The sequence below is a fragment of the Astatotilapia calliptera genome, chromosome 7, assembly GCF_900246225.1.
Source record: "Astatotilapia calliptera chromosome 7, fAstCal1.2, whole genome shotgun sequence".
NCBI lineage: Eukaryota > Metazoa > Chordata > Actinopteri > Cichliformes > Cichlidae > Astatotilapia > Astatotilapia calliptera.
In genome coordinates, this window is record NC_039308.1 from 45349324 (window position 1) to 45375176 (window position 25853).

The 25853-nt window shown below is 39.9% G+C and overlaps 3 protein-coding genes across 5 annotated transcripts; 2 read left to right on the plus strand and 1 right to left on the minus strand.

The window, feature by feature from the left end:
• Nucleotides 1–810: 810 nt before the first annotated feature.
• On the plus strand, nt 811–17447 carry ric3b (RIC3 acetylcholine receptor chaperone b). 2 transcript variants are annotated; one of them, XM_026175077.1, is made up of 6 exons: nt 811–1042; nt 1552–1778; nt 2096–2174; nt 2682–2775; nt 3444–3574; nt 16367–17447. In XM_026175077.1, the coding sequence occupies exons 1-6, from the start codon at nt 922–924 to the stop codon at nt 16849–16851; spliced, it is 1137 nt and encodes a 378-aa protein (XP_026030862.1). In that variant the 5' UTR covers nt 811–921; the 3' UTR covers nt 16852–17447. The 2 variants fall into 2 exon arrangements, with proteins under 2 accessions (XP_026030862.1, XP_026030863.1); XM_026175078.1 differs by lacking the exon at nt 16367–17447 and adding an exon at nt 3707–4706.
• Nucleotides 4470–14545, plus strand: LOC113026373 (uncharacterized). 2 transcript variants are annotated; one of them, XM_026175076.1, is made up of 11 exons: nt 4470–4977; nt 5671–5791; nt 5875–6037; nt 6157–6349; nt 7671–7772; nt 9209–9314; nt 11004–11074; nt 11175–13140; nt 13439–13597; nt 13679–13732; nt 14162–14545. In XM_026175076.1, the coding sequence occupies exons 1-11, from the start codon at nt 4939–4941 to the stop codon at nt 14407–14409; spliced, it is 3222 nt and encodes a 1073-aa protein (XP_026030861.1). In that variant the 5' UTR covers nt 4470–4938; the 3' UTR covers nt 14410–14545. The 2 variants fall into 2 exon arrangements, with proteins under 2 accessions (XP_026030861.1, XP_026030860.1); XM_026175075.1 differs by having other exon boundaries at nt 4471–4977; nt 13676–13732; nt 14162–14544.
• A 393-nt stretch (nt 17448–17840) lies between the features above and the next one.
• Nucleotides 17841–21503, minus strand: psma1 (proteasome 20S subunit alpha 1). Its single transcript, XM_026175080.1, has 10 exons — nt 21412–21503; nt 20153–20197; nt 19967–20068; nt 19452–19555; nt 19268–19356; nt 19039–19109; nt 18774–18903; nt 18472–18551; nt 18231–18335; nt 17841–18126 (listed from the first exon to the last, which is right to left on the minus strand). Exons 1-10 carry the CDS (start codon nt 21412–21414, stop codon nt 18064–18066), a joined length of 792 nt encoding a protein of 263 aa, XP_026030865.1. The 5' UTR covers nt 21415–21503; the 3' UTR covers nt 17841–18063.
• Between the last annotated feature and the right edge of the window lie 4350 nt (nt 21504–25853).

Here is a 25853-nt window from a genome sequence, read left to right on the forward strand (position 1 = left end):
GACGCAGTACATGAAATAGTGTCAACCTTTTGGAAAACATCATATTTACAACTGCGGCATCTTCTTTTTAGGTTTAATATCAGTTACATGAAAGCTGAAGTTTTACTGTGGGAGTCATATTTAGTTTTTCAGGATAATAAATTAGAATTGTATGTAAGTATTTTATTACTGAAGGAGGAAAGAAATGCAAGTGCTAGGCCCTATAAACTCACTGGCTTCCCATTTGATCCAAAATCCCATCCAATCAAAAAACAAACAAACCCCAATATACTTTGTGATCTCTGTATGGTATAGGCACACTTTTCATCTCACTACTTTTAACCCCTTAGTGTGGACAAATCCTCCTGAAATCAAAGTACTGGCACATTTTTCTTAAAATAATGAGGACCGTCCTATCACTGTTTTTATCTTCAATGCTGTGGGACAAGCTTCCACTTTCTATTAGATCAGCCCAGTCAGTTTCCAATTAAAAAAATGAAAAATAAAATAATAATAATAATAATAGTTATTATTTTTAGACCCAGGAATCTATGACCTGATGTGATGATGAACAGATATTCATTCGATATAATGGTGCTTTTATTAGAAGCGCTATGATGTTTTCATGAATGGCAGTGTAAGGAGTGCCCCCTGTGTCTGAAATGAACTGTTATGGCCAGCTCGTGATAAAGCTCATTATAAAGTGGTACACACACACACATACAAAATCTTTCCATTACCAGCCAGGGACATTAAAAACACTCATACGATCATTTGGCGCCACCCAACGGCGAAACTATGTAACTACAGCTCCCGAGCACTTCCGCTCCTCCAGCCAACAAGGAAGTTCACCACACTCCAGTCTTCGTCTGCGCTTTCTCCGCAAATCTGACACAATATCGTCGTTATTTCTGTGAGGGAGGTGACCGCTCACCTGTCGGTATGGCGATGTCAACCTTTCAGAAGGTGACCCTCGCGACGTGCCTCGTGCTGTGCGTCGCGTTGATGCTTCCCAAAATGCTGTTATCCCGGGGGAGGAAGGATGCTGCCGAGCGGCCGGAGGGTACGTCGCATTTCACGGCTTTTCTTTACTGGTCAGGTTGCCTCTGCGGTTCATATGGTTTATATTTTATATATATATACATATATATATGGATGAGTATCTTAATTTATTAGATTTTTAAATTGTGTTATACTATTTCTTTTGTTAGTATTTCAATCCAAAATATGTTCTGCATCATTTATGCATCACTTTAGTTGTAGTAGCATTTTCCTCCCTGGAGAGGGCGCCAAACACACACATGACACTATCTACCGTTATAGGTGTATAATATACGAACTGCTTTGTATTTAAAGGGGTTATATTTGGAAAACAAAATATGACTCTGTTGGCACACCTGCACAGACATTAGATGAAGCCTAGCTCTTTACGCAAAGCCTGACTTATTTATTCAGTGAGCGCTGTGCTAGTCAAATAAAAAATGCATTACTTAAAAAAATCAGACAATAAAATGCCTTTCAACAGCAAGATTATTTCTGTGGCACTGACTCCCATTTGGCTCCTCACTGCAGGCTCAGGACGGTTCCCTCCAATGTTGCACCGTCAGATGGCTCCGGAGAGCAGAGGTCAGAGAGCCGCGGGGTCCGGAGCCTCCAGGGCCCACAACACAGAGGCCATAGGCAGAGGCAAGGGAGCAGGAACAGGGGCGGGAGCTGGAGGCAAATCCAACCTGGCAGGACAGATCATCCCCGTGTATGGCTTCGGGATCTTGCTCTACATCCTCTACATCCTCTTTAAGGTGAAGTACTAGCAGCTGGCGAGAAGAAACAGCATGAGATGTACCTAAAAGCTCTTTACTGAAGTAAAAACTAGCTTTCATGTAGCAGCTGTAATTAAACATCTCTCATCATTTACACTAAATTGCGCAAGTCAAAGTATTTTAATGTCAAGTAAAAATGAAACCATAAAGAAGTGAAAAGTGTTCACAGTCTTTTCTGCAAAGGACTGATGTTGTTTGTTATAAAGCATGAAGTCAAACACACACTTCCCTGTGGGGTTGTGGGATTTGCTGTGTTGTTTCTTTAAGAGTTTTAATCCTGATTCTCTCTCTGCTAGATCACGTCTAAAGGGAGCAGCAAGCCAGTAGAGGGGAGGTTCCCTGCATCACGCTCAGAGAACCTCAAGAGAAAGATCAGTAAGTTTTACACACTCTCATTTAGCAACTTTTAATCACTTTCCCATCGTTTTTGCTTTTGTAACTAAGCTGCTAAATGAATCGAATGTTATTTTCTGATGGAAGCGCTGCAGGAGCCACATATTATCACTGTTGTGCTCATTATTGTCTGAAGAGCGCGTATAATGATCGTTGTCATTTTATGTAGTGGTAATAAAGTTGAAGAAACACAATTTCCCCTTTTTTGGTTTCCAGCATCGACATCGAGGGAGCATTTCAGTCATTATTAAAGCTGTTTACATGCATTAAGTCACTCGCTCTCAGAAAGCATTTGTGTTTATCTTTGGTTTGTTTTGGTTATTAACCCAATAAGAAAAACCCCAAGGTTGTAAAAAAGAAAATAATACAACTGTACATTGTTCAAATGATTCTGACTGCCTGTGCGTCAGTGCGTTGACCTATATTGTCTGCATAATTTAAACGTACCGCAACCCTTTCTCCTGACTTTGTCCTTTCTTGGCCCTCCAGCTGATTTCCAGCTGGCCCAGCTGCAGGAGAAGCTGAGGGAGACAGAGCTGGTGATGGAGAAGATTGTTTCCAAAGCCCACCACAGTCCTAACAGGTGACCGCACGCCTTTTACAGAAGACAAAAAATTGCAAAACCTATAGAGCTTGTTTGTTTTCATTTCATGCATCCACAATCTCTTCCACAGCAGAGATACAGTGTGGGTATAATTATTTGACTCCCTGCTGAATCTGTCGGTTTGCTCACTTACAAAGAAATGAACAGTCTCTAATTTTTATGATACTTTCATATTAATGAGAGGGACAATAGCAACAAAAAATCCAGAAAAAAAACATCATATAAAAGTTAGAAATTGATTTGTGTGTCACTGAGTGACATAAGAAGTTGATCACCAAGCAAGACACAACCCAATAAGATGTTTCTTGTTTACTTATTGGCCCCTCGGCGCACGGAAGTCGTTTTGTACCTTTAGCAGAAAAACAGCCCCAAAACATAATATTTCCAGCTCCATGCTTGACAGCGGAGGGTCATACTCAGCATTTTTCTTCCTCCAAACCCAGCGTGTCCAGTTGATGCCAAAGAGCTCGATTTTGGGCTCATCTGACCACAGCTCTCTCTCCCAAGCCTTCTCTGAAACCTTTGGATGTTCAGTGGTAAACTTAAGACGGGCCTGTGCTGGTGTGTTTACTTCTCTCATTGTTCAGAGAGCTGGCTTTTAAATATATTCATTCAAAGCTTAAACGTTTCTGTTTTCCTGTGTGCAGGGTGAAGGGCGTGATGGCGGACCAGGAGGAGAGCCTCCTTCAGCAGTTGACGGAGATAACACAGATGATGCAGGAGGGTCAGCTGGTGGAGGGAATGGCTCCAGAGAAGAAGCCCCAGGATGAGTGGAAAGGTAAAAGATTATATTTTACCCACAGGAAAATGTTTTCTTATCAGATTTTTAGGAAAGAAAAAAAGCGACTTCATCATCTTCGCTCTCGTTTCCTTTGAATGTGTTTCATTAACTGAATTCTTTCTGTTCCAGCTGTAAAAGAAAGTGATCCTCTTTGATTTCACACTGGTAACTGTTCATCACTTGGGTTCGGGTTCATTTGCTGTCAATTACTTCCTCCACATCCTTTTTGGCTTGTCTTTGTGTTTTTGCCGAATTCACAGGCGGCCTCTGTAGTTGCTGGTGCTGTTTTAAGATGCTTTAAGTTTAAGGGATTTTTCTGTCATCAGCCAGGCTGTTGATTGCATTTCATGTACAGCGATGTTTTCATTATTCAGGTCAGTATTGGAAGTGCTATTCTTACCACATCTAAGCATAGCCACTTTGGCTCTCTCTCTTTCTGAAAGTTGTGTTAAGTGGAGTGCAGCACTGTCCTAAGGAGACTGCCTATAAAGGGGAAATCATCCACTTATAAAAATGAATATTGTTTTAGGCAGAGTCACAGAACGCTGTGATTGCACCTCCTGTCATGATGATTATTTTTGGTCAGCAAGCAAAAGGCAGTTTTTACCAAAGTAAAGAATAAAATGATCCAGCCAGAACACGAGCGATCTGTGTTTGGTTTTAAGTCCTTGATAGTTTATTTCTTCTTCAGAACTTTCTGTACTTTGATATATCTTTGATATATCTATTTCCTGTGCTGTGGTTCTGAATTCCTTTTTTGTTTTCATACTCAGTTCTCTGGTCTCTGTTCAGTGTTTAACTCCAGCTGCAGTCCCATTGAATCCAAAAAAAAATGACTGAAGTGAAGTCAGGAGACCCACTGCTGTGTGTGTGTGTGTGTGTGTGTGTGTGTGTGTGTGAGTGCGTCTATGTGGTATGGATTGACATTTGACCTGCGCTGTACCTGGGCTCCGGGGACATTTCGACTTTTTGCTGTGTATTCATGTGTCCCCCTAAAACATGACTTGTAAATGCATTTTTAAGTGTCTAAATAATAATTTTTTCTACTTCTTATGAGGTCATTATTTATCTTTTGACCTGTATTTGCTTAAACTGTAGTGTAAATTCATTTATTAAACTATAATTAAAAGATTTTCTGATTTTCTTAAAAGTCCACCTATACCCCTCACCTGATTTTTGTGTATTCCAGTGTATTGCACAGCGACGTTTCGAGTTAGAGTGGATGTGTGTAGGTACTGCAATTTAATACACATTTTCAATACACACGGCCGGAAGTCATTGTGATTGGTAGGTTATATATATAGGCGGTACCTACAGGAAACGGCGCCACAACTTTCGCGCGCGTGCCCTTTAACAAGTGTATGTCGACGGCAATACGAAGACGGATTAAAAACACAAAGGTAAGCCTTTTTTAATGTAAAATGCACCATGACTTTAATACTATATGAAATTATAGGTGCACAGGCCTATATTAAACTGGTTTAATTTATGCTTTATGGACTGTTAGTGAGTCTTTGAAGAAGTAAAACGGCCCCAGCGTTTGTCATTGAGTAAATAAAATAGGGCTGACGACTAACCGCGTCAACGCGATAAAGCGGGCTAACCCGTGTTAGGATTTACTCGGTGTTAAAGCATTATTGTGGCTTAAACGTGTTAATGCCGACATCGCGACTAACGCGATTAACAATTAAACCAGCGCAGTCTGAGTCAAAATCCCTGATGTCGCTGTTAGCTAATTTCGGGCAGTTTGTCCAATGTCTGTCATTCTGCTGACAGCCCTAAAATAAAAGCAAGGGTATAAGTGTATTTAGTCGTGTATTTATTTATATGCCTGAAGAAAAAACTTCTTACAGTTTTGATGCCTAAGCTTTCTCAGTACTTGTATCACTCTCTGCAGTCGCCATTACAGAAATGTCACATGTCGCCATTTTGAGTACTAGGCCTTTAACATTTTAAAAGAAGGCATAAATTAGCACTATGAATAAGTCAGCTGTGTTTATGCTGTAAACTACACTACTGCTAGTTCTGCTACTACTGATGATGATGACAATGATGACGATAATCGTAATACTTTATATGCTTTGGTAATACAGCCAATCGTACAGGAGAACATGCGAAGGAGACGCATTCCTCCACGGGAGGATGCAGTCTGTCATGTTTCTGCTGGAAGGGACAAACTGGGACTTGATATCCACTACATAAATGCCTTCAAAGGTAAGTTGGTCTTTAGTTTGGATTAGATTTGGAGTTTGTCACTTTGTCTTTTGTCACTCACTTGGTATGCCTCTGCAATTCAGGTCGGGGCATTTTCACGACTGTTCCATTCCAAAAAGGAGACTTTCTTTTGGAATACAGAGGTAAACTCATAACAAAAGAAGAATGTGAGCGGAGACACAGAGTTTATCATGACAGCCTGAAGGTGTTCATGTTTGAATTCAAGTTTGATGGAAAACTCTGGTGGTGCGTATTATATCAGTGTAGTTTGATTAAGATTAAATGACACATTGCTTTTGATTTATGAAAAAAAAAAGCTTCTTAACTAACTAGTTAAGCTAATACTTTTTTGCCTAACCCCACAGTGTGGATGCATCTCAAGAAGATGGGTCATTAGGCAGACTTGTCAACGACAACCACATCAGTCCAAGTGCTAAGATGAAAATATTAAATATCAATGGAAAGCCCCATCTATGCTTATTTGCAAGCAGAGACATAAGTCCAGGCGAAGAAATAGACTATAATTATGGTGACTCGGATTGGCTCTGGAGATGCAAGGTATTTCTACAATTGTACTTTTTGGAACTGATAAATTGCATACCCTAAGCCATTTTTACATTTGTACCTACTCAAATTGGCTTAACGTGACTTAGGGCATCTAGTTTTTCACTGAAATTGAGTATCACCTACTGTGCCTGGGGTAACTATAGCAATGCAGCCGAGCATCCAGTGATATAAATGCCACAGCAAGCATGGACGTCAAGGTGACAAAATGCCTGCTGCTCAGTCTATACTTTAGTGTTCAATTCAGGGATCACGCTGTTAATTTTGGTCGCTATTTCAAACATTTCAGAGTTTCAAAAATGATGGCTTGGATTTTCACGAAGGAGGCGCACTCATAACTTATCGAGTGACACCATTGACCAGCCACCTGGTGGCATTCAGTCTATGTCAAATTTTCTGATCACTTTGGATCACTTGGAACCTTGGTGCAGTAGTTACTGAAAAACTACATGGTACTATAACCTACTGGAAAAACAGGGGTAGGTACTAATGGAAAACAGGCAATTGTGATGGCTGCCACATCAAAGCCCTCTAAAAGCACTAAAAAAATATCAGCAGGTATGCAGAAATAAAAAATGGCTTTCGGTTTCTAAATTTTAACAGTGATTGATGTTTAATGTGATTCTACACAGCAAAATCTCCAGTGTTAAATTAACACTGGAGAGTGTCTATAAGGGTCCACACCTCTGAGTGTTAAATACAACACTGTTGAGTGTTAAATTAACACTTTTGACAGTGTTATATGTTTAAAAGTAACCTAGTCAGTTTTGAAGATTAACAATGGCTAACACTGAGCAGTGCTGATTTTCTAACACTGGAAAATAACTCAAAATGTTAGAAATATTCCAGTGTTAGAAAATCAGCACTGCTCAGTGTTAGTCTTTGTTAATCTTCAAAACTGACTAGGTTACTTTTAAACATATAACACTGTCAAAAGTGTTAATTCAACACTCAACAGTGTTGTGTGGACCCATATAGACACTCTCTAGTGTTAATTTAACACTGGAGATTTTGCTGTGTAGCCTCTTTAGTTAGATTCATTTTAAATTTTGTCCCTTGAAGATAAATGGGCCCTAGTGACAGTTCGTTGCTGCTACAGGTGATTGTTTTACTCCTTTAGCAATGGCTTAAAAAATAAAGAAATCACACTGACTATTTGTCTCTTAATCATAGGGCCTTAAATTCTCTATACATGACAGTGAATATTTTAAAGACAATAGCTTGAAACTTATCTTTCTCATACAGTTTATTTAATGTTTCAAAAGCCTCTTCAAAAATGCACTGTATATTCATTCTCTATCTGTTACACACGAAGACTGAGACCAGCCAGATTCAGAAGACTGTGAGCTGCCTAAAGCCGCAACCAAACAGCTTTCCAAACAATGATCTGGACCTGAAACATCCAGAGCCTGAAAGGGTAAATATAATCCAGTGTACCACTTAATGAACTAATAATTTAATCTATCATCATTCTTTATGGATGCCGTGTGTGTGTGTGTTTGGCAGTCACCTGGGTGTGATGTGATTTACATGGACCGTGGCTTGTAGGTCCTTTTCATTGTTTCAAAGTGCAAGTCTGGATAACATCTGAGTGTGTGTGTGTGTGTGTGTTAACCACCCAAATGTGACTTAGGAGGACCACACTGTTATTGGGGGACTTCGTCAAAGTTTGCTTCATGGTGACATCACTCTGGTTTTAGGAGGGGTCTTCTCGTATGTCTTGACAGTTTGACCTACAGCATGCAGAGCTGACTGCATGTGCTTTGTTTCTATGTTGAAATTTTTTGAAACTCAGGCTTGAACATTAAGATAGATAGTACTATACAACTTCTTAACTTGTTTTAGGCACTTTTTACTGCTGTAATGCATGGGCTCTCTCTGGCTGTGTACTCTGGCTTCTTCCCACAGTCCAAAGATGTAGCTTATGGGGTTAGGTTAACTGGTGATTCAAAACTGCCCTTTGGTGTGAATGCAAATGCTTGTCCTTCCATGTTAGACTGGCGATCTGTCCAGGTTGTACTGCCCTATGGTAGCTGGTATAGGCCCCAAAACTGCTACCCCACAATCCTGATAAGGATAAGTGGAAGAGGATGGATGATTGCAAAGGAATCAGTTGTTAATTATTGTAGCCAGTATTTTTTTCAGAAGAAAACATTTCTTGAGTGGAAAGCCCCCCCCCCCCCCCCCCCCACACACACACACACACACACATGCAAATTAAAGACAGAAGCACAGGACTGCCCAGTACAGTTGCAAGAAGAGCACTTGGTCTAATCTTTGTGCCATCTTTTCTTTGTTGCAGGATCTTGATGAAGAAATGCCTCAGCAAGGCTCAGAAGCCATGCATTCTTCTTCAGTGCAAGATTTTGAAGAGGTAACATTGACCTAGGACAGATTTTAATGAATGTTTCTCATGCACGATGTGTACCTTACGCTATTTGCCGATAGTGAAATGGTCTATTCATCCTCTTGAGTGATGCATTTTTAGTAACTGTCAGATTACTGTTCTTTTGTCTTCATTCTCTATCTGTTACACACGAAGACTGAGACCAGCCAGATTCAGAAGACTGTGAGCTGCCTAAAGCCGCAACCAAACAGCTTTCCAAACAATGATCTGGACCTGAAACATCCAGAGCCTGAAAGGGTAAATATAATCCAGTGTACCACTTAATGAACTAATAATTTAATCTATCATCATTCTTTATGGATGCTGTGTGTGTGTGTGTTTGGCAGTCACCTGGGTGTGATGTGATTTACATGGACGAAGTTTATTAGTTGATATCTGCAACTGAATTGAAAACACACCTTTCCAACTGTCCAAAACAAATAAATGTTGCAATATTTTGCTAACAGTGTCACAATCATCGTCTGGTGTGCACAACAATATCATCTTTGGACAAGTGCATTCAGTGTGTGGGACCGGTTTCCTCCCTCAAGTGGCTTGGCTTTAAGTGCAAAGGTGAGACATTTAGTGAATAGGTACAGTGTATAGTAAAAAGCATTAATAGAGTTCAACAAGTTAAGACGTGCTGAAATGAACACTGCTCCCTTTTTAATTAATGGGTGGTCACGTCTAATTAAAGAAATGCAGTATTACCTCATTGGTGCAGGACCTTGTAAAAATGGTATACTTGGGATTGTCCTCAATTCCCCATTCCATAACATAAACTGCTCAAAATAATAAAGGGAACACTTAAACAATGCGATGTTACTCCAAGTCAGTCACACTTCTGTGAAATCAAACTGTTCACTTAGGAAGTAACACTGACAACCAGTTTCACATGCTGTTTTGCAAATAGAGTAGACAACAAGTGGAAATTATAGTCAATTCACCATAATAAAGGACTGGTTCTGCAGGTGGTGACCACAGACCACTTCTCAGCACCTATGCTTTCTGGCTGATGTTATGGTCACTTTTGAATGCTGGCGGTGATTTCATTTTAGTGGTAGCATGAGACAGTCTACAACCCACACAAGGGGCTCAGGTAGTGCAGCTCATCTAGCGTAGCACATCAATGTGAGCTGTGGCAAGAAGGTTTGCTGTGTCTGTTAGTGTAGTGTCCAGAGCATGGAGGTGCTACCTGGATGTGGAGTAGGCCATAGGAGGGCAACAACCCAGCAGCAGGACCGCTACCTCCACCTTTGTGCAAGGAGGAACAAGAGGAGCCCTGCAAAATGACCTCAAACAGGCCACAAATGTGCATCTGTCTGCTCAAATGGTCAGAAACTGACTTCATGAGGGTGACTTGAGGGTCCAGCATCCACAGGTGGGGATTGAGCTTGCAGTCCAACACCATGCAGGATGTTTGGCATTTGCCAGAAAACACAAAGTTTGGCAACTTCAGCACGGGCACCCTATGCTCCTCACAGCTGAAAGGAGGTTCAAACTGAGCACGTGACAGTCTGGAGATGCCGTGGGGAATGTTCTGCTGCCTGCAACATCCTCCAGCATGATCATATTGGCAGTGGGTCAGTAATGGTGAGGGGTGGCATTTCTGTGCCTGCCAGAGAGCCTGACTGTCATTGGGTAACAAGATGAGGTCCTCGGACCCTTTGTGAGACCACATGCTGGTGCATTTGGCCCTGGGGTCCACCTAATGCGAGACGACACTGGGCCTCATGTGGCTGGAGTATGTCAGCAGTTCCTCCATGACAAAGGCATTGATGCTATGGACTGGCCCGCCTGTTCCCCAGACCTGAATCCAATTGAGCACATCTGGGACATCATGTCTCACTCCATCCACCACAAACTGTCCAGGGGTTGGCAGATGCTTTAGTCCAGGTCTTGGAGGAGATCCTTCAGGAGACCATCCGCCACCTCATCCCGAGCATGCCCAGGCATTGTAGGGAAGTCGTACAGGCATCTGGAGGCCACACACATTCAACTACACACTTTCATGCCACTCAACTACCTAAAGAACAAAGTATTTAATAAGAATAATTCCTTCATTCACATCTGGGATGTCCTTTTTTGGGGGGGGGAGGGGGATTAGCAGTGTATGTGTAGTCATTAAAATATCCTTAATGTGAACAGTTTTGTTTTTTTTTGTTTTTTCAGCATTTGACATTACTGCAATGCTTTGACAAAAAACTACTTCACTTAAATAGAACTGCAAAGCTAAATTAAGTCTATCAAAATGTGTTTCAGTTTGTTTAGGGGTCTGGCACAAATCTTGCCTTGCAAAATTGGCAAATCAGAATTGCCACCAGTCAACACAGGTGTGTATCCCATTCATATTTGGCTTGACTTTTTTTCAGTTTATTTTTTACCTGTCTAAAGTATTGATCAATTAAAAAAACTTTTGTTCTTACATTCCAGAAAGAAGAAATTTCTGAATATTCAGGGGAGGATGGATTGCCACATTCAGTTCTGGATCAAATATCAAGCGATGATGATGGCAACCACAGCATATCAGAAGAAGAATATGTGCCAGATTCAGAGTCATATGATGAAGATTCAGATGAAGACATCTCATTATTGCCAAGCACATCAAAAGGTCTGCTATGCCAAGATGACATCTCCAAAGCGCATGAACAATCAGATTCAACGAATTTAATCCACAACTTGACAAAGGACAAGCCACAAGATAAAAGTGAGCTTTGCGAAACTGAATCAGAAAAAATGACTTTAAGTAAAAGAAATTACTGCTATTTTTGTGGCAAACCACAAGCTAAAATTTCCCGCCACCTGAAAACGCACAAAACGGCTCCTGATGTTGTGCATGCATTTTCCCTGCCTAGAGACTCAAACGAGCGTAAAAGTCTGTTAGAGAAATTGAGAAATAAGGGAAATTTTAAGCATAATGCTGCAGTTTTGCATGGTGGAGTGGGACCACTGAAAGTGAAGAGAAGACCCAAGATTAAAGCAGTAGAGGGAAAGTTTGCTCATTGCTTTTATTGTCAAGGGATGTATGTTCGCAAGGATCTTTGGAGACATGTCCGCAGATGTCCTAACAAACCAAAAGATGACACGGATAAAGAACCTGGAAGAACCAAAGTACTCGGCCTGGCTTTAACTCTGGAGTCTCAGTGTTATCCGCAGGTGTCAAGTGGAGTCTGGAAGGTTCTTGCTGTTATGAAACAAGATGAGATTGCCTCAGCTGTGCGAAATGACTTTACTGTTATTCAGTTTGCCCAGTCCCTCTACAATAAACATGGACAAGACCCTACAAAGTATGATTATATACGACAGAAGCTTCGTGAAGCGGGACGTTTGTTGTTGTGTCTGCGCACAGAATTCTCAGTGCATAACATGGAAGAAGCTATTAAGCCTGCTAATTTCCAGAGAGTTGTGCAAGCAGTAAAGAAAGTTTCAGGTTTTGATGAAGAGACACTGTCATACAAAACTCCAAGCCTTGCGCTGAAACTGGGACATACACTGCATAAAATGTCTGACATTATCCATTGTCGTGCCCTCATGACAGAGGATGAAGCCCTAATCAAGTCCACTGATGCGTTCAAGAAGTTGTATGTCTCCAAATGGTCTGAGATGGTGTCTCACCGTGCCTTGAACACATTGAGTGAGGCAAAGTTTAACAAGCCATCAACATTGCCCTTTACAGAAGATGTTCGGATTCTCCATCACTACCTTCAAAAATCTGCAGAAAGTGCCTTTTGCAGCTTGGAGAACGAAGCCACAGCTCAGAATTATGCCCAACTTGCACAAGTTACACTCTCACAAATCATTGTGTTCAACCGAAGACGTTCTGGAGAGGTTTCAAAGATGCGCCTCAAAAGTTTTCTTGAAAGAGACAAAACAGCACTCCACACAGATGTTGCCATGGGGCTCTCAGAAATGGAACAGAGACTCTGTAACTATTTCTGTAGAATAGAAATAATGGGAAAAAGGGACAGAAATGTTCCAGTTCTGCTAACACCAAGCATGCTGGATGCTCTGTCACTACTGGTTAGTAGGAGGCCTGACTGTGGTATTTGTGCCACTAATATCTACCTCTTTGCAAGACCCCGATCAATGAGTCATTACAGAGGAATGGACTCCTTGCGTGTTCATGCACACCAGTGTGGAGCAAAGCAGCCTGAGTATCTAAGATCGACACAGCTCAGAAAACATGTTGCCACACTCTCACAAGTCCTTAATTTGAAAAACAACGAACTTGATCAGGTTGCAGATTTCCTGGGTCATGATATCCGCGTTCACCGCGAATTCTACAGATTACCAGTTCCCACAACACAGCTGGCCAAGATTTCCAAACTGCTTTTAACACTGGAAAAAGGACAACTTTCCCAGATCCAGGGGAAATCACTGGATGAGATCAAAATAGAAGGTTTGTATTGAAAGGAGCAAATATTAGGGCAGTAGTTGAATATTATGCTTTATCAACCGAATTAAAACCTAAAAGCACAGACCATTCTGTTAAATGTCCATGATTTAAGGTTCTTGAAGTCTATTGTTTCATCACTTTGCAACATTTGGCAAACTGCAGAGTGGTGGCCTTAAATAGTAAAACTATGTACTATAATTTCCAGTATTTGTTCTGTATTTTGTCATATCTCGTTGTTAATGTGAGGTTTTTGGGGGGTTTGTGTTTGGTTTTTTGGGGGGGTTTTCCCACAATTTCTCAGATGAAATTGCATTAAGTGATGCTGAAACAAAGGACAGTGAGAGTGAATCAGATGATGATGACACAGCACTCACAATGTTGGCGTGTGGCACCAGTGAGCCTGTACATGCAGTAGCTGATTCCACAAACACAGCGCAGCTCCAAGACACTGTAGATTGTGGTAAGTTACCACTAGCTTGGTTTCTGTGGATAAAATGTTTGTTACAAATATTAAAACTTAATCAAATTGTGTAATCAGCAGATGAAGGACCACTCACAATGCCTGCAGCAAGTGAGACTGCTGCTCCCTCTGAAGGTAAGGGGTGCAGTTGGTTCTCTAAGCTTATTATTGTTTCATCACTTTGCAACATATGGCAAACTGCAGAGTGGTGGCAAAAAGTCACTTGGATGAGTGACAAAATGTTTCTCCCACTGAAAACGCTACGTCCAGATTAACAGAATCAACGTTTTGGGATTTACTTACCTGGATGATTGAGCATGCATCAAGAGACTTTTATTCAACTTTTTATTCAGTCTTTTATTCACAGCGGAACACTAAATGTCTCATTTTAGAAATTTGATAAATTTTCAAAGAGAATTTTAGCTCGTTTTGATATTGATGGTAGCAACACATTTCAGAAGTTAGTACAGGGTAGCATCCATTCTTTTAACCACCAAATGTTTTTTGTTTTTTTTGTTTGGTTTTTTGTTTGTTTTAACTACTACTACTTTATATATCTTCCAGAGAAAAATGCTGCTCAATCCCACAATTCCCGAAGAGCTCCCAAAAACATGTGGTCCAAGGCTGAGGTTGCTGCAGTGATGAGGCATTTTAAAGACCACATAAACAAAGGGAAACTAGCCACCAAAAATGAATGCAGTCATTGCAAATTGGTAGAAGATCCGGTGTTGGCAGGAAGAACAGTTCAAAACATAAGAGATTTTGTAAGAAACAGAGGATTAACTGCAAAAAGGCAGAAAAAAATGAACTAAAATAACTGTTTAGAGAGCTGTGGTTTTACATCTTGGTCAGATTGCCAATTGTTGTTAACACTGATGTTCTGTTTAAAGAAAAAAAAGTTCTTGTTAAATACAGAAGTAGTTTGTATTTCATAATTTTTACATTTAATTTATTTAGGGTTTTTTTTGACGGGTTATATTTAAAATAAAAAATTATAAATGCATATTTTCTCCCCTTAATATTTACCTTTAAACTATTAAAATTCATTTTAAATGTTTTTAATTTTTCTGTTTTCTATATTTTTATATTTCTGTGGGAAGCGTGGGCATTTTTGTCCATAGATTTCTTTTTTTATTTATGGTTAAAATTAATGTTCAGATCCAAGAACACTAATAAAATGATGTTCCAGTAATCCTGTGTCCTGTCAGATGTGTATTCATGGTAATGATGAGCTATTTACATATTACATCATTGTCCCTTTAAAGACCCAATATTGTTTTTTTTGGACCTCATAAAACACATTGTTGTCAAGTGGACAATGTCTCCAGAAAACACAATAGAGTCTGGTTGGTGTGTATCAGTGTATCTAGACTTCTATAGGGAGTGTATGAGGTCTGAAGTGACCCAAATTTTTTTCAGATTTTTTCGAACACTTTAACCTCGCTCCCTTGGCTCTAAGTCCTTTCAAAAGGGTAGTCCACTTAAACCACCACCGGGCGGATTGACGTAGTATAGTCCCGCCATACCACATAGACCCGTATGTGTGTGTGTGTGTGTGTGTGTGTGTGTGTGTGTGTGTGTGTGTGTGTGTGGACAAAAGCCAGACTGATACTGGAGTTTTAGGGCTGACGATTTTTAGAGTGAGAAACTCCAGACTCTAAATATCAGCAGTTTGTCTTTATAAATTAATGCAAACATACAAAATGAATCAGTGGTTGTTTTTCACTTTTCGGCTGCATGTGCTGCAGACAGCAGAGAGTATTTAAAACAATGGCGTAAAGTAATTAACCTCCTAAGACCCGAACTCTTCCACTGCATGAAACAAAGAATTACCAGGTATATATATATATATTTTTTTTTTTTACCTTATTTTTGTTTTTAAGAATAATAAAAGCCACATATGAGGATATTCATTTAAAATTTTGATAGAACAGTAGCAGTATAACGTCCTCGTAAATGGATATCAGGCCCTTGTAGAGCAAAATTCATTATTTTGGTCTAAATAACCCAAAATGTGATGTCCACATATGTGGACGGCAGGTCCTAGGAGGTTAAAACATTTTGATCTTTTTTTGCCTTGATTAGCATTCAAATCATATTGATTTATATCTGACCACAACAATATGTGAGTCAGGGTGAAGGACTGGAGCGATGACTTCCACCTAATAGTCTGTCCTTAGTTTACTTTAATACACTGAAAGTGGAATTTCAGTAAATCATTTCGATGCATTTGCATGTGAAGAAGTTGATAATTGCTCCTTTATTTCTTTGATTTTAGATTCTTTATTGACCAAAGCATCAAATTAACTGTCCGTTTAACACACCCTTGGAGAGCTCTGCAACAATGAAAACAGTTGCTTAAGGTTGTGGCTTATGCACAAAAAGAACAAATTCAGACCAGACTTTTGTGTGATTTCCAAGTTTTTTTCAAAGTTCTCCCAAGCAACAAGGCACTGCTTATAATTATTTGCCTTTCTGTCAGTAAAGTCTCTCTTTCAGCAACTAACTTTACACTGCACAGGGAGGAAGTGAAGCCAGCGATTCCCTGTATGTCGGAAAATGTTTCATAGGATTTCATATGATTTTACTAAATAGTTTTTTTCTTTGCTTAAAATTAAGTTTTTACCTAAATTTCAGTTACAAAGTAAAGCTGCAATACTGAATGGAAGATAGACAGATATAGATTATCCTTTGCTAACTGCTGTATTTTTGATTTCAAAACAATAGCGATCAGTAATGAGGGGATGCATTTCTGAAAACTTTCCACAGATTATCCAGAAGAGCCTCATCCATACTGGGAACATTCCCACTGCTGTTGTAAGGAGCACCACCACAGTCCACAGACAGAGGCAGAGAGAACAGAAGGCGACGGGGCCGACCTGCTCGAAAACCTCCCTGCAGACGTCACAGGTGGAGACGTGGTCGAGGAAGCAGAAGATCTGAGCGAAAGAGCTGCGAGAGAATCTGATCTGACAGCAGCAAGTAGAGACGATGTAGGGTTAGAGAGCGATTTAGGGAAAACTGAGGAGGAAGACATGCACGAACACAGAAAGCAACTGGGTCAGATTGATCTGGGTGTCCCAGAGGAGGAACTGGTTGGAGTCCTGAAAGAGCTGGAGCTCACGCTGAGAATGACATCCGTATTGGAGCAGGAGAAGATTAAGGACCTGGCGCAACCAGTGGACTCGGAAACGGCCTGCAGCTTGGTCAGACGGAGAAACAAGAGGAGGAGAGCAAAGAAAGACACAAACTGACCAACGCGATTCAGATACAGTCAACTTGAGCCGGGGTCTGGTTTGGGAGGGCGGATGGGGTTTTTAGTCTGTTCTCATCAGATTGGAAGTAACATGAAAGCTGGTGATAGCATGACAGTTTCTCCAGCCTTGCTTAACTTTAAGTGAATACATGAGAAAAGATGTGAACAGGGCATATTTTATATCAGTAATATCAGCTTGATCCAGTGGCTGAAAGGTTTATAAAACCCTCATTATCTAATACAGTATTACCCGTCTGCATGCATGAATTCATAATGTGCTTCCAGGATTTCTGGTGATGTGCTGAAAAGGTGGACAGTATGCACACAAAACCGTTTGTTAGATCTGTCACGAAGGTCAGAAGGCATCAGTTTCTGCTCCTCTAAGGGGACCTAATGTTATTTTATCTGGTACTGGAAGATGAAGTATATCTAAAATTAAAGAAAAACAAAAAACAAGAGCAAGTAAGACTGAATCAGACCCCAAATGGGAATGCAAATTGTCTTAATACCTAGTGCACAATATTGGGATGTTTGTGCCTCCTCTCACTTTTGTCAGCAATGAAACACTACCATTAAAACTGCAGTCATTTTAAATTTTGTTTGACAGTTTTCCTACTGTGCTCTTGGATTCCTTTGTGTGAGCAAATGCAATAAATGACACTTCTTAATTTAAGGAACAAAAGTCAAGTTTTCAATTAGACAGGAGTTAGCCGAGTCCTCTTCTCCTCAGTGTTTAATATGAAGAAGTGCCTTCTAAGCAAACCTACTGAGTAAAAGCACCTGAGAATGCACATCAGTGATTAACATGCTGTGAAGATGTTCACACACATTTTCCTGTATATTCTGGTCGTCGAATTATGCCATTTAGCTTTATAGTATCTCCTTTATGGCACTGAGTCAGACTCTTCAGTGATGCCTGCAATGTTAATCGAAGTATCGACACTCGCCGTGAGTCAGCTAATAATATGGAGAGCAGCAGAGGCAGCATTCAAAAACAAAAATGAGTTTATTACTTGTATCATGGTACAATTTAACCATACAAAAGCAACATCACATTGTTTGATGTTAGCAGAGAATATTTTTGATTAACAGTTTAGCAAGTGGCACATCACAACATCTTCGCCCCTCTAAATATTTCTCTTGACTTGCATTAAGTGTCACGTGGTTGTCTGGGATCTACGGGAAGCAGATCACTGTTTGGCGTGCTGCCTCAGTGCTCCATTGGCTCATCAGAGGCCTCTGCAGGAGCAGGTTCATCTGCGGGCTGGGCAACCTGAAACACAATTATTTTTTTCAGTTTTATTTTAGATGGTACACTATAATGTAGTGACATGGAAATGTTTCTCCGGAGCTGGACTGGATAAACCTTTGCAGTACCTTTCTTTGTGGCCTCTCCTCTAGCCCTTCCAGGAATGGGGCAACATCGTCATCGTCATAAATGGTGAACTCCATGTCTTTCCCGACAATGCCGATGGAAACATTCTGAAAGAAAAAGGGCACAGTGCTGAGAAACTGCCTCTGTGCTGCACAAGCTCGTGTCTCGTTTAAGTCAAGACTTGTGCTAGCTGAGTGTGTAAGGTGGTGACGTATCAGGTGGGTGTGGAGGGAGCTGGGGTACCTTGGTAGTGAGGTCCTGCTCAGTAGGGAGGGTTTCTCTGAGAGCACGGAGGCCATGCTGGACCAGTTCATTCAGGATAGCTGACAACAAAACCAACATATCAGTGTGACTATCCACGTTTATATTGTAAAACTTCATTGATGACTAAAATATTTCAACATGTCCCAAAATGCCTCAAGATGCTCATGGCCAAATTACATTAGTTATTTAACAAAACAACAGGATAAGCATTCATTTGCTGTTTAAACTGCTTTAAATGTAAATGTTTGTGAAAAGGTTAAAAATTAAAAACTGGATCTTACAGTCGGAGAATTTATCCATGCATCTCTCCAGGTAGGTGCGTGCAGACTGGGAACGCGCTCCGATGGACATGGCTTTACAGTCAAAGTAGTTTGCTGACGGGCAGGTCTGGAAGATGTGAGGTCCCATGTCCTGTTTGACACAAAACAAATAAATATCAACTGCACTGACTACTGACACCTTTATAGTCTTTCAGCTGCAGATAAAGCTATACATGCATAAATCCAGGCAGATATTTAACAAACAGCAGGCGTGAAACAAACTCACATCATAACCAGCAATAAGGAGTCCAACGCCGTAGGGCCTTCTTCCATATCTCTGTGTTGGGATTTGGGTTTCTGCAGTTTAAGTCAAGAATCGTACGATTCACTTTTTTTCCTTTCTTTTTTTTAAATCCTTTCATGAAGACAACCAGAAAACAGTCTAGTTTCTCTCACTCACACAGGAAACACATGCTATAACATATTAGTATGATTGATAACAGTAGAGAGGATACTGCTGCCAACAAGAGCAACAAGACGTGACGTTGGGAGGGGCCTGTCGAAGACAAATCTGGAGTCCAAGCACTCCTGACGCATGAAGTTACTGTGGGAGAGAAGGTGTAGGAATTGTATTTAAGAATATTATGTACTATAATCATGAGCGACTTACTCTGCACCATCAGTGTCACTGTTACCTACCAGAGCAGCCTGGCATCAGCAGTCAGTCCAGCAATGGAGATACCAATGTGGTTGTCGACATGGAGGATCTTCTTCTGGTGGGCCGCCAGTTCAGACTGGGCTCTCTGCAAGAGAAACATGACACATCAGTTGTGCATTTTCAGTTATTGTGCTTTGACACCAATAACCTGCTGCAGATTTTCTTGGCTGTTGCACTTTAATATACTTCCTATTATAAGAAATAGGCTTTTCCCCCCTTTTCTATAAATAAGACAAGTAGGCAGGATGACACAAATGAAATCCTTTTAATATGTTTAGAGACACTCAAAAACATACTACTGACCCACAAAATATTCAGGAAAGAAGTATAATTGTGTAGATACTTGGTGACAGTGTGTTAAAAAATACAATCCTACAGACTTGTTTTTCTGCATCAGGAACAACGCCTGTATAGTGACCAATTTTCTGGAATTTATCCAAGGCATAAAAAAAACTGCAATGTCATAAGATCACCACCAAACACTGCATGACTGTACCTTTAGCGCCACCAGGACTGCATGCGTTCTGGATTTCAGCCCTACAGTTGCAGACCCTTGTTTCACAGCCTCCATGGCATACTCAATTTGATGAATACGCCCCTGTTCACAGATGGACAGGCTTATTTCACTCATCATGCTACCAAGTGTCAATGATGCACTTAGTCAGTGAAAGACATGACTTACCTGTGGGCTCCATACGGTCACATCGTTGTCGTACTGGTTGCGGAACTAAAATAAAAACAAAAACCAAGCAGTCACTTAAAAACACTAGTATTAAAACATCACACACAGGAGCTGAACTTACATAGTTGTCTTGCATTATCAGCAGTTCTCTTGGTTAGCTACTGTTTCTCAAGGACTGAAGACGGCAACTACAAACGAGACTGTCTGCAGGTTGGACTTTTCCAGAGCCAGGTTTTAAATTACCATCGTGATTAAATTATTTATAAACACGCATCTCTTTACTGGCTCGAAACACAAAACACCAAACTGACTTTAATACTGGATTAAGATCAGACAGCAGCATAAATACTGGAACATGGTAAATGGCAATCATAAAATACTAAATGGATTTCAACTGTCCGTCAAGCCAAATAACAACAGACACGAAAAGCAGGTTAAAAAAAAGGTTATGGGGATTTCTGCTTTTATCGCCTCATCAGCGTCACAATTAAAACGTTGGATTTTGTGTTATTTCACTGTGTTTTTGTATCTGTCGTTTTTTTTTTAAAATTATTATTATTAACGTGTGGGGACAAGAATGATTTACAATTGCTATGCAGTCATTTTCATACACCATGTCGCACTGCAACGCTCCCATCATACAAAATTTGACCAGTTAGAATTTAATGACGGCTAACTGTCATTAGCTAAGTAACCTTTACAGAACATCACTAACATTTACTATAGGAGACTTGCGGAACCATCACAGCCTTCGCAGTGATACATTTCTGCACAAAATAATTATTTCTCTTTTTCTAGCTTTTAAAGCCTAAAGGCCGGTGAAGTGGATTAAGGGAAAACGAAAGTAAGACATTCTACTTCCATCGCTAGTTTCAATGATGCTAACTCAGCCTAGCTGCTGAGCGTTAGCCTTCCAATTCTTGATTCATCTAACAAATATTTAACTCATCATGTTTTAACAACATTTAATAGGAGCTAAATGAATATTTAGTTAGGCAGACTACGCCGAGTATAAGCTACACGAAGGCTGTTTCTTTGAACACTGTGCGGCTAACGCTAGCAGTGCAGTGTTTTGCTTACTCACAGTGCAGTCAAAAGTTAGCCAGCTAACGTTAGCATTGTGGGAGTAAGTGGACCCGCTTTCAGGATTTCGTGAGTAAATATTATACGTAAAAATATACCGTATCATTTATTCAGTCTTTGGAACTGATGTATAATATGAAACGGACCAAAAAATGATACATTTAATTCATACGCACCATCTCTGCTTAAGAAAGTGCCTCGTCCCCGCCGCCTGCGCAGTGATCCTCACTTGATTTATTTTCCTGACAGGACGTCAGGGAAACCAACAGAACCCCGATTTCAAATCAGTGATCACTGAGTGAACTTTTGGTTGGTGATGTAAACCCCCCCCAAGACAAACCAGTCCAATATCTTATTAAAAAACAAAAACAAAAAACAAGCAATCACAATAACAAAAATAATAAGTGCAAAATATAAATTAACCGACAACCCCCCCGGAACACTCACAAAATATCTAAAAAACAAAATTAATAAAATGGAAGTGTATTTTAAATCTTGCCTCTACAAATGCAAATATTATAAAATCAAATAAGACAAAATAAAACAACCGTTTTAATTTGTTAAGATAAATCCAAAACTAATCAATTGCAATGTTGTTGTTGTTTTTTTTTTTTAACTTAAATAATAAGAAGGATCAACCCATTTGGATAGGAAAAAGTGAACTGAAAGCAGAAACTGAAACTATGAAAAAAAAAAAAAAAACCCACAAGAGCTCTTTTTGGAATGAACTGATCTCTGTGAATTAATTAACCATCTTGGAGTGTGCATTAGTTTACTAACGAAATCCGTCTTTCTATATTCTTTTCTACGGAGCGAGCTCTTGGTTGCAGTGATTGAGCATGAACACTAGGCGGCAGCAGTAAATTAGAAGAAGAAACCGAGGCGTCACCGGGGACGCTGTCTTACTGCTGTCGTAGACTTGTTTCTCCATACAATCCAAAAGAAAATATAAAATTGTCCTATAGACATAATAGTCGGTGCTTGTTTGATATCTTTACTTTCGTTTCTTTTTCTTCGCTAATGGCGCAATAACTTTAATGATGAAAACCCCTTACCAGCTAGATTTGAAGTTTTTTTTTTGTTGTTGTTTTTTGCCTACATTTATAGTTTTCCCAGATGTGTGTGATTCCATTTACTATTTACCATAAGGTCAAAACAGTACAGGTAGTAATGCAACATTTGTGAACATTGAAAATATTTTTTTTACAAAGACAGAAGAAGTCCATGTGTTAGTGAAGGCCATCCATCTCAATTATTCACATATATTATTTCTGTGTCACAGAGCACTTCAGTCAATACCTGTCTGTTTCCTGAAACCATAATAACCCATGACTTTTCATCTGCAGTGCATGAGTTGTCTTTCCTTACAGACAATAATAAACAGGACTAAACCAAAGTAGAAAGTAAAGCAGATTATATATCCACTACACTGTCCTAGAATACACATTTTATGTGACAAGTCCCAGTTTGACTAAGTCAGCAGCCTATTTATTATCTATGATGAAGTTGCTGATGCTACTCCCCAGCTCAGTACCTTTCTTGTTGATTTCTGTCTTTACAGAAGCACCACCATGTTCAGAAAAGACTGGAGTACTTTAAGGAAAATTCTTAAAACTAGCAGGATTCCCCTTTAATCCTTTAAACATGTGAATGAACATAATTTTCAGCACTATTTTAGCAGCTAGAACTTGAAAAAATGGCACTCACACCATTTTTGAATTGTATATCCCTAGGATGGCATATCTTTAAAAAAACTGTAATAATATAATCATTTTGCTACTGCTTATTAGAGCCCAGTAAAATGTCCCTTTGCTGTGGTGTAGTGGTAACAGGTAATGAGGTTGTATCCTGTGTGCTTTCTGTTGAGCACCACAGAAACAGTCCCAGCTTTTGTTCCATTAGACGGGTGAAAGCCAGAAATTGCTGGTCAATAAATGTGGTGTTCAGAGAAATCCTCACGCATCCACTGTTTGTATTGGGCTTTTTCTCTGAGGGTATTTCATACTTTGTGTTGTTTTGCTGTAAAACACAAACCGCCCATTTTCCAAAATGGAAATACTTTGTAACAGCTATCATGAGTGAACGGTATTGATATTTATTAGGCTCAAGTTAATAGTTCATTACTGTTAATAAGGAATAAAGTTACAATTAATAATATTTACTGCATAGCATAATCAGCCACACAATGTTTAACCATGTGCAAGCAGGCAGATGAAGTGGCACAATTCACAGGACTGTTTAACCTTTGTGTCCTGTTTTTTTTTTTTTTTTTTTTTATCTGTTCAATTTCGGTTTCTCTAGTTGTTTTTTAAGGTTTAGGCACCAAGACCTCTTGGTTAAATGGTCTAGATTAAATTACAAATTGCCAAATTACAACTGAGACCCATCTCACTGGTACGGCACATGGGTCAGAGTTTGAAGCCAAAGGAAACTGAGGATTCAGAGACCATGTTTTTTAACAGTATAAATATCTGTTAAAGGTTAGTTAATTAATTAATTAATTAAGTTAGTTAACTTTTATTACTGATTGTTAGTTTAAAAGTTATATATGTCACCACTTCAGCTGCTTTCCAATAAAGAAAAAGATTATGGCTAATTCACGAGAAAAAAGGTTCGAGACTGTCTTTCGCCCCAAAAGCAGCGAGACAGAAAATATTGTGTTTAAAATTTAGGTGAGGGTACATAAAGCGTATGTAAAGCGTTCACAAGCGTTGTCACCTTTAGCTGCAGTGGAGCTCAGCATCCTGACCAGAAAATACATAAACGCCAGTTTTGTTTCCTAAAAGTTAACCGTTAACCAAATAGTTCTTGTGCCTTAAAACCTAACAGCCCATGAAGGTCAAAGAAAAGAAAATGAAAAAATTATCCTGTTTTATGTGGGAGCATCATTAGGTCATTGGACAAGGATTTACAGGATTATCTTAAATAAAAGAAAACATCTACCACAACTTAGCTTTGCAGGAATGGTTTTACTTTTCTTAACTCATTTCATGAGCTTTTCAAGCATTTTTTTTAACTTATTAAAATCAAATCCTATAGAAGATATGGGAGAAAAGCAGTGCTTTCAATAGCTTTTTCCCTTTTTTCAAATGTATATCACAGAGTTGTGCAGCAGCTCTACAGGTGGACAGATGCTGACAGGTTTGTGGGGTTTAGCATAGACACAGTGATACACATGCATTCTACACAGCTCCAGAAACTCTCATGGACATCTTTTCTTCCCTCAGGGATTCTGTCGCTTTCCATGATGTGTGTCTCTGCAGCCAGAGAAATGCCCACTGAACGCCTCATCCTCTCTCATGTCCAATACCCTGCGTCTCGCTGTATTCTTGGCCACCGTTCCCCCATTTCTTTCTTTCTCTTTCTCTCTGTTAATGATATCTGATGTACCCTTGATCCAGAATGGGGGTGGGTGGGGAGTGGGGGTTTGAATTAGTAGGACTGTGCTGACGAGCTCTCCTCCCCTGCCAAGGCAGCAGCAGCATGGCGGCAGCCATTACATCAGTGCGCCAACCTCCTCCTTTGTGATTGAGACTGTAGGAGCTGTGCTTAGCTCAGCATGTTTTTTTCTTTTTTTCCTGGGGGCCTCATTTTATTTTGCCAAGTGCCCCCCCCCCCCCCCCCCCCCCAATTTAATTTTTCAAATGGAGAGCAGCCTGAGTCACTGTGTGATGGGTCCAAGCCACACTGTGGACCCACACATGGTGGTAAGTGTAAGCACACCCATTCTTCTACTCATTCATATCTATCTATCTATCTATCTATCTATCTATCTATCTATCTATCTATCTATCTATCTATCTATCTATCTATCTATCTATCTATCTATCTATCTATCTATCTATCTATCTATCTATCTATCTATCTACATTTTTAGTGATGGTTAATTACTAGAACACTGTTTATCTCTAGTTTATATCATCACTTTAGCACTCAGTGATTTTTTTAAACTATGTTGTGTCTTTTCTTTTGTTGGCAGGACACACCGAGGATTTTACATTACTTCTATAACGTATAATAAAACACATAAACATAATATATAGTAATAATTTGTATCCTGACTGGTGCAAAATTCCGCAAATTCCCAACCTGTGTTGCTAAAAATAGGTCAGCGATGTGTTTTAGCTCGGAAAATGGATGGACTAACTGGTAGGAAAGGTGGCAGCTCTGCCAATGTTGCATTAAGCTGGCAGCTATCCAATGACAAGACAGGTCAGGGGTCTGCAGCCACAGAGCAGAGAGAAGCCACAGCAGCCTATCCTGCTGATAAGTTTTATGGCTCTCATCTGCATGTCGTCATAGGCTTTAAGAGTTCCAGTAGAGCGTGTGTGTGAGAAGAGGTGAGGAGGGAGTCTTGCAGAGATCCTTCTCAGTGCTGTCAGTTTCCTGGTGTTGACGAAAGCACTTATGCAGCATTTCAGTGGCAAACGGCTGAAGTCGTTTTTTTCTGCCTAAAAAAAAAAAGCTGTACGTTATGGGCACTTAATAATATCAGCAGTTACACAGACTGACTCTTTGCTCACTCTATGTGCCTAAGAATAGACGTGATGAAGTAAAGCCACACATCGTGTGTCTCTAATATAATAATAAATATGACAGCGGCAGGTTAGCTATAAGC

Bases quoted from the DNA above. Each gene is read 5' to 3' on its own strand.
- ric3b (XM_026175077.1), top strand. From the start codon at position 922: ATGGCGATGTCAACCTTTCAGAAGGTGACCCTCGCGACGTGCCTCGTG. The intron at 1,043-1,551 runs GTACGTCGCATT...TCCTCACTGCAG, and splicing joins TGCTGCCGAGCGGCCGGAGG to GCTCAGGACGGTTCCCTCCA. The intron at 2,175-2,681 runs GTAAGTTTTACA...TTGGCCCTCCAG, and splicing joins GAACCTCAAGAGAAAGATCA to CTGATTTCCAGCTGGCCCAG.
- LOC113026373 (XM_026175075.1), top strand. From the start codon at position 4,939: ATGTCGACGGCAATACGAAGACGGATTAAAAACACAAAG. The intron at 4,978-5,670 runs GTAAGCCTTTTT...TTGGTAATACAG, and splicing joins GACGGATTAAAAACACAAAG to CCAATCGTACAGGAGAACAT. The intron at 9,315-11,003 runs GTGAGACATTTA...AATGTGTTTCAG, and splicing joins GCTTGGCTTTAAGTGCAAAG to TTTGTTTAGGGGTCTGGCAC.
- psma1 (XM_026175080.1), bottom strand. The intron at 19,110-19,267 runs GTATCCTCTCTA...CTTAAACTGCAG, and splicing joins TGTTGCTCTTGTTGGCAGCA to AAACCCAAATCCCAACACAG. The intron at 18,127-18,230 runs GTACTGCAAAGG...ATTGTGTTTCAG, and splicing joins AGGAGAGGCCACAAAGAAAG to GTTGCCCAGCCCGCAGATGA.